The sequence below is a fragment of the Piliocolobus tephrosceles genome, chromosome 1 (genome assembly GCF_002776525.5).
Source record: "Piliocolobus tephrosceles isolate RC106 chromosome 1, ASM277652v3, whole genome shotgun sequence".
Classification (NCBI taxonomy): domain Eukaryota; kingdom Metazoa; phylum Chordata; class Mammalia; order Primates; family Cercopithecidae; genus Piliocolobus; species Piliocolobus tephrosceles.
Window position 1 is genome coordinate 220,852,927 of NC_045434.1, and position 6,980 is coordinate 220,859,906.

The 6,980-nt window shown below is 59.4% G+C and overlaps 1 protein-coding gene across 2 annotated transcripts in view; it reads left to right on the plus strand.

Annotated features, from left to right (window-relative positions):
- Positions 1-6,980, plus strand: part of NOC2L (NOC2 like nucleolar associated transcriptional repressor) — a 15,106-nt gene that overhangs the window by 1,037 nt on the left and 7,089 nt on the right. For both annotated transcript variants that reach the window (XM_023192803.1, XM_023192804.1), the window contains exons 3-12: positions 864-1,038; positions 1,117-1,248; positions 1,848-1,968; positions 2,116-2,206; positions 3,960-4,038; positions 4,151-4,261; positions 4,739-4,852; positions 5,419-5,607; positions 5,880-6,019; positions 6,800-6,911. In XM_023192803.1, coding sequence (XP_023048571.1) covers positions 864-1,038; positions 1,117-1,248; positions 1,848-1,968; positions 2,116-2,206; positions 3,960-4,038; positions 4,151-4,261; positions 4,739-4,852; positions 5,419-5,607; positions 5,880-6,019; positions 6,800-6,911 — 1,264 coding nt within the window. The remainder of the gene's footprint in view (positions 1-863; positions 1,039-1,116; positions 1,249-1,847; positions 1,969-2,115; positions 2,207-3,959; positions 4,039-4,150; positions 4,262-4,738; positions 4,853-5,418; positions 5,608-5,879; positions 6,020-6,799; positions 6,912-6,980) is intronic.

Below are 6,980 nucleotides of genomic sequence, written 5' to 3' on the forward strand. Positions count from 1 at the left end.
TGAGGCAGGAGAATCACTTGAACCTGGGAGGCGGAGCTTGCGGTGAGTGTAGATTGCACCACTGCACTCCAGCCTGGGCGACAGTGAGATTCCATCTCAGAAAAAAAAAGAAAAGGAAAGCGGAGGTGACTGAGAAGATGATGTCTGAATAAAGACCTCAAGCGAGGAGGCCACGCAGACAGTAGGGGGCGCGTGTCTTGGATTTCAGGTAGCAGAAACAGTAAAGGCCGTGCAGTGAGAGCCTTTGGGTAGGGTGCAGAGGTAAACGTGGTGGCTGTGGCAGGAGTGAGGGGGTGAGTAGGGGCAGGTGAGCCCGGAAGGGTGATGAAGCGCCAGGGGCCGTAGACTGTCCTAAGGTTACCCTGTACATCAGGAAGTTACTTCTGGGTTTGAGCGGTAGAGTGCCCTGTAGGTGGCAAGGGTGGAAACGGAGAGACTTTTATGTTAACTGAGAGTTGAACTATGTGGTGGTTTGAGACGAGGCACGAACAGTTTTGAAGGTGTTGCTAATGAGATCTGATGACAAATTGCGTGCTGGGTATTAGAGACAGAGGTTTGAGATAGAAGTTTGCCTTTAGTCTGAGCCCCTGGAAGGGTGAAGCTACCAATAGCCAGAGTAGAGCATGGCACAGGTGCAGCAAGTCCAGGGAAGACCGTGGCTGGGGTCCTGTGTATTGGGTTTGAGTGTCTGTTGTAGAGGCTGTTGGGAAGGAGAGACAGGTCTGCCAAAAACATACCTCCTGGCAATCCTCCTGCCTTGCTTGTTGGTAACTCTTGTGAATGGAACAGACTAACCCTGTAGGCCACTCCCCGCCCTCTCAACTTCCACTTTCTACTGGGGTTGCTGACTTCTGCCTTCTCAGCCGGCGTAAAGGCCGTGCCTCTGAGCACAAGGACCAGCTGTCTCGGCTGAAGGACAGAGACCCCGAGTTCTACAAGTTCCTGCAGGAGAATGACCAGAGCCTGCTAAACTTCAGCGACTCAGACAGCTCTGAGGAGGAGGAGGAGCCGTTCCACTCCCTGCCAGATGTGCTGGAGGTGAGGGCATGGGCCGAACCAGAAGGAGGGCACTTGTGGCCTCTACACCCTCTCCTTCAGCTCAGCCTTTCTGTGCAGGAAGCCAGTGAGGAGGAGGATGGAGCAGAGGAGGGGGAAGATGGGGACAGAGTCCCCAGAGGGCTGAAGGGGAAGAAGAGTTGTGTTCCTGTGACCCTCGCCATGGTTGACAGATGGAAGCAGGCAGCAAAGGTGAGCAGCAGCGAGGGGTGGGCAGCCGGGTGGCCTAGGCAGGAATCTGGCCTTGCCTCACTTGAGGTGCCTGAGGCTGTGCTGGTGGGAGGAGCTCTTCTCCACGCAGGGGACACTGGAGGCCTCTTCAGCGCAAGTCACTACGCCTGGATCCTCCTGCTTGCTTGACTGCCCCAGGACTGTGTGTTCACCTTTGGGTAGATTCCAGGGGCTCTGTTGGCACCTGGCTCCCCAAAATCTGCCCCACTGTGGGCGGGGGGACTGTCTGTGCCTTTGTTAGCTGGGGTCCTTCTGAGCCGCTCTCAGTGGTTTTTCTACGGACAAGGATACGGAGAGCTCCAGATACCACCTGGAGGTGGCCATAGTCCAGGATCTGGAACCCCCAGCCCGTTCCCTGGGGCTCCTGAGCCAGACTCCCTCCCCTTCCCAGAGAATTCTAGACCTTGTTTCCATTTTTGTTATCCGTATGGGGCTCTGTGGGCCCCCCCACCTCTGCCCTGTGTCTGAGGGTGAGGGTGCCTTTCTCTGGGGCCGCCGTTTCCACTCTGTCCAGTGCAGTCTTGGCTCCCCTGACGCCCCTGGTACTCTTGCTCCTTCAGCAACGCCTCACTCCAAAGCTCTTCCATGAAGTGGTACAGGCGTTCCGAGCAGCTGTGGCCACCACCCAGGGGGACCGGGAAAGTACTGAGGCCAACAAATTCCAGGTCACGGACAGTGCTGGTGAGCTGGGGGGACCCTGACATCCAGGCTGGTGAGCTTGAGGGGACCCTGGCATCAGGCTGTCTGGTGAGCTGGGGGGGACCCTGGCATCCAGGCTGTCTGTTGTGTTCTCTATCCCATGAGTACATCCAGGCCTTTTCATTGCAGTGTTCAATGCTTTGGTCACCTTCTGCATCAGAGACCTCGTTGGCTGTCTCCAGAAGCTGCTGTTTGGAAAGGCGGTAAAGGACAGCAGCAGGTAAGAGGGGAGGGAGTGAAAGGGGGATTGGGACCACACACAGGAGAAGCCAGAGGCCTTGTGGCCAGGACAGAGACCTGGCGACAGAGCCAGGCTCTTCTCGGGGACCCTGAGAAGGCAGCGAGGCATGAGGGACCCTTGGGAGAGGCTGGGCACTTGGGGCCGGTTGGAGTGGCCCCATCTTCTTTCCTTCCTGAAAAGGGAAGTTCTCTGCTCAGAGTCTCAGAAGGTGTGGAGTGCGCAGCGGCTTTTGTGCTTAGAATTTCCCGGGTTAGGGTGCTTGTTCTTTTCTCCTTCGTAAGGACTTGGAAGTTCTGTCCATGCTCCTTGATCTCTGCACTGTGACTGGCGTGTTTCCTGGAGCTGCGTGTGTCTGTAGATGGGGCCTCATCAATGCTGAGAACCTGAAGGCCTCAACTTTCCCCTTAGAGGAAGATTGGGCAGAGAAGGCCGTGGAAGGTTTTCAGAGAAGAGAGATGCACGGCCAAGCATTTGGTAGAGCATGGGTCACATTGGGGTTCCAGGGGCCATGCAGCCGTGTGACCTTGAGGCAGTGGAGGCCTAGAGTTGAAGTTGCCCCAAGACACCTTCCAGAGGAAGAAAGGAGACCCAAGGGAGAGGTCTCGCCATCAGCACCTGGGGGGCAGGAGACAGCGGCTCAGGAGACGGGCACTGTTGCTGGTGGTGGTGGTCGGGGCTGGGCGGATTGAGCAGAACTGTGTCCACATGGAGGCAGTGCTGTCCGAAGGGGACAGGGGAGCTGGCAGATGGGGGTGGAGGACAGGCAGTGATTGGGGGACAGCAAGCACTGCAGCCTGAGCCACTGGGTCAGGGACCCCTGTCAAGGCAGCAGCTGTGCCAGAGGGAGTCAGGCCGTGGGGGCGTGGCAGCAGGTGCCCAGCAGCCAGTGTCAACACAGGTGTGAGGAGGGTTGAGGACGGGGGCCTTTCTGGGGCCCTGCCCTTTGTCCTTCCCGTGCTGCAGCAGATTTTACTGAGCGCCTACTGCATGGGTTCCGGTAAATGTTTTTTTTTTTTTCTTTACGAGACAGAGTCTTGTTGTGTTGCCCAGGCTGGAATGCAGTGGTCTGACCATAGCTCACTGCGACACCTACCTCCTGGATTCTCCCACCTTAGCCTGCAGGCCTGGATGATATTTTGTATATTTTTGTAGAGACAGGGTCTCACTATGTTGTTCAGGTTGGTCTCAAACTTCTGGGCTTGGAGTTTGATACCCCTGCCTTGGCTTCCCAGAGTGCAGTGACTACTGGTGTGAGCCTCCACACCTGCCCTCTGATTTTCTTTTCTTTGTGCAGCAAATGTGGGCGAAAGGAAACCAGCCTGCAGCAGTTGGTGGTGCCTGGCAGACCCCAGAGGCACCGAGTACCAGCTGCTGGGCTTAGGGGCCTCATGTGGTCTCGTGGGGATATGATCAAGGGGACTTAGAAAAGGTTTATGTCTGAGATGGAGCTGGAGGCTGGGACTTCTGGGGACTCTTAGGGAGGTGGCCAACCCTGGGCCAGGGCAGACAGGAGTTCAGGGCCACTGAAGGAGGGGCTAGTGCCCTTGAGAGGGTCCTGCTAAGCCCCTGTGTCCGTCCAGCTGTAAGGGTCCCTGGGCTTTCTCAAGAGGAGAGATGGGAGTCTCTGCAGGGTTGTGGAGGCTGCGCTGGCCGGGGCATGCGCCAAGACGCTGAGCAGCCTTGCGTCCAAGCCATGGAGCTTCCCAGACAGGGATGGGTGGTTTCTCTGCAGGATGCTGCAGCCGTCCAGCAGCCCGCTCTGGGGGAAGCTCCGTGTGGACATCAAGGCGTACCTGGGCTCGGTCATACAGGTGCTGTTCTGGTGGGGAGGGCACAGGGGCCTGGCTGTATCTGGTGGTCCAGTCCTTTTTTGTATCCCAGAATGTATGGGTTTGGGGCTTCACTGTCTCCTCCTGCCCCCAGCTGGTGTCCTGTCTGGCGGAGACGACGGTGTTGGCGGCCGTGCTGCAGCACATCAGTGTGCTGGTGCCCTGCTTCCTGACCTTCCCCAAGCAGTGCCGCATGCTGCTCAAGGTGGGCGGCCCAGTCCCCTCCCTGTGTCTGTCATGGGGTCGGGGGGCCATGCAGCTACCCCCACCACCTCCCACTCCTGACCAGGGCACAGGTGGTGCCCACACTCCACTGGCTCCACTTGGCTAGAGAGGCCGCAGAAGCACCTGGCCCCCACCCCCACCTGAGGTTTCCATCTCAGGCAGCCCCCACCTGCCCGGGCAGCATGGCTCAGTCCGTGAGCAAAGCCACGTGAGGTGTTCTTTTCCCGGTGTGATTTCACATACGGTGGCGTGTCTGACGTATGCTTTTGTGGTCCTCTTCTCACGAGGAGCAACGCGCCTGTTCTGTGTTTACTTCTGTAACTGAGCTCCTAACTCACAGCTCCCTCGAGGTGCTTTGGGAAGAGCTGGTGGTCACGGGAGCTTTTGCCTGGCTGGGGAGGGCTGTGCTGGCCCTGAGGAGGCTGGGGGGCCAGCAGTGATGTCTGACCTTCTGCAGAGGATGGTGGTCGTATGGAGCACTGGGGAGGAGTCCCTGCGGGTGCTGGCTTTCCTGGTCCTCAGTAGAGTCTGCCGGCACAAGAAGGCCACTTTCCTCGGCCCCGTCCTCAAGGTAGTGGGAGGCCCTGCATCTGTGTCCCTCCGCGTCTGCTTTGGAAATCTCAGCCTGAGGCGGGGCAGGCTGCCTTGGTGGTGCCCCTCACTGGACCCTGCACTGTGGCTCTGAGCAGACCTGGGCCCTTGGACCACGAATGTCTTACAGAGCATCTGGGGGTGGTGGGCAGGAAAGAGAGCCCTCAGTCTTCTCAGGGCCCCACCTGGACCCTGCTTCACACAGTTTCCCCAGGTGAGGGCCTCCCTGGCTGGAGGAGGACACTGGGTGTTGGCATCTGAGGCCATGTCAGGGTACAGTCCTGCCTGTCCCCAAGCCGTGGGTGGCCTGCATGTGGGGACCCTCAGCCCCCCGAAAGGCCCAGTGTGCAGCAGGAGCTTCTGCCCCATCTCCTCCCAGGCCTAAGATTGGTGGACACATGGGGGTGGGGGCTGTGCGAGGGGCTACGGCTCTTCCTCGAGGCCCAGCTCTGAGGGAAAGGCCCAGGTGTTCACAGGGGGCCTGGAGTGGGCGGTGGAGGTGCATGGCCCTGATCCCAGGTGGCTCTGACCGGGGTCCCTCCGCAGCAAATGTACATCACGTATGTGAGGAACTGCAAGTTCACCTCGCCTGGTGCCCTCCCCTTCATCAGTTTCATGCAGCGGACCCTGACAGAGCTGCTGGCCCTGGAGCCGGGTGTGGCCTACCAGCACGCCTTCCTCTACATCCGCCAGCTCGCCATACACCTGCGCAACGCCATGACCACCCATAAGAAGGTGTGTGGTGGGCCCTTCCAGGCTCATGCTGGGCATGGGGTGGGGCAGCCCAGGTGCTTGACCTAAGGCAGGGCCTGGGGCCTCCCCGACGCCCGTCTGTTGGAGACCGCCGAGCACCTTGGTGCAGTCGATCCTTGCAGGTCGGGGAAGGGTGGATGGGTTCAGACCCCACGTGCAAGGTGAGGACATGATTCCTGTGCCGGCCCAGGAGGAATGTGCGTCAGCCCGGCTGGGCAGCCTGGCCAGTGGCTGACGTGGTTCTCTCTGATCAGGAAACGTACCAGTCTGTGTACAACTGGCAGTACGTGCACTGCCTCTACCTATGGTGCCGGGTCCTGAGCACTCTGGGCACCAGCGAAGCTCTCCAGCCCTTGGTCTACCCCCTTGCCCAGGTCATCATTGGCTGTATCAAGTGAGTTGTGGGGTGGGTAGGGCTGTCCAGGAGGCTCAGGAGAAGCAAATTTGCTGGGACGGTGTGGGCAGTACCTCTGGCGTTCAGGGCCTTGGGGCCTGATTCTGTGTCCTGGCCGTCCCTGAGGAAGGGCTGAGATCCCTGTACTGCTACAGCGAGATGCCCTGGATTCTGGAGAGCTGGGCTGGTGGGCCCCTGTGACATGAGCTCCTCCAGCGGCGGTTTAGCTGCCTCGGGGGCCACCCAGCGTGTGTTCTGGGGGCTTGTGTGCAGTTTACAGTGCGTTTGGTTCATTACGTGGGGTTTTTGGGTGGAGCACATCTGATGCAGTGGGCTGCATTTTGGGTGTGAGCACTCAGGAGGGTCTGGGCAGGGCAGGGGCTGCAGCAGGAAAAGGTGGGAGCGGCACTTAGGCCGGATGCTTCTGTGGCCTCTTTGGCCAGGAGGGGGCATCTGTCTGGCTGAGCCTTAGAAGGTCAAAGCTGGGAAGGGAGGTGGGAGGTCCAAGGGAAGAAGCAGGAAAGCCGGGAATGGAGAGGAGAGGAGGCAGGAACAGATGACCCCTGGCACCGTGTTAAAATGAAATGAGGCTGAAAGCTGGGTAAGGTACCTGCAGCCCCACAGCTGAGCAAGGGGTGCAGGTCCCCTGGGGTTCGGACTTGCCTTGCCCTGCTTGAGGGATCTGATGCCAGTGAGCGGGGAGGGGGTCCAAGACAGCAGGGGGAGGGACAGGGGTTGCCACAGCTGGGGCCTCTGCTCACTCGGCCTTCCCACCCCCAGGCTCATCCCCACTGCCCGCTTCTACCCACTGCGAATGCACTGCATCCGTGCCCTGACGCTGCTATCAGAGAGCTCGGGGGCCTTCATCCCAGTGCTGCCTTTCATCCTGGAGGTGAGTGGGGCTGCGGTGGGTGTGCGGCCCCTCTGCCTGCCCCTGTGGGAAGCATCTGCCACTCAGGGC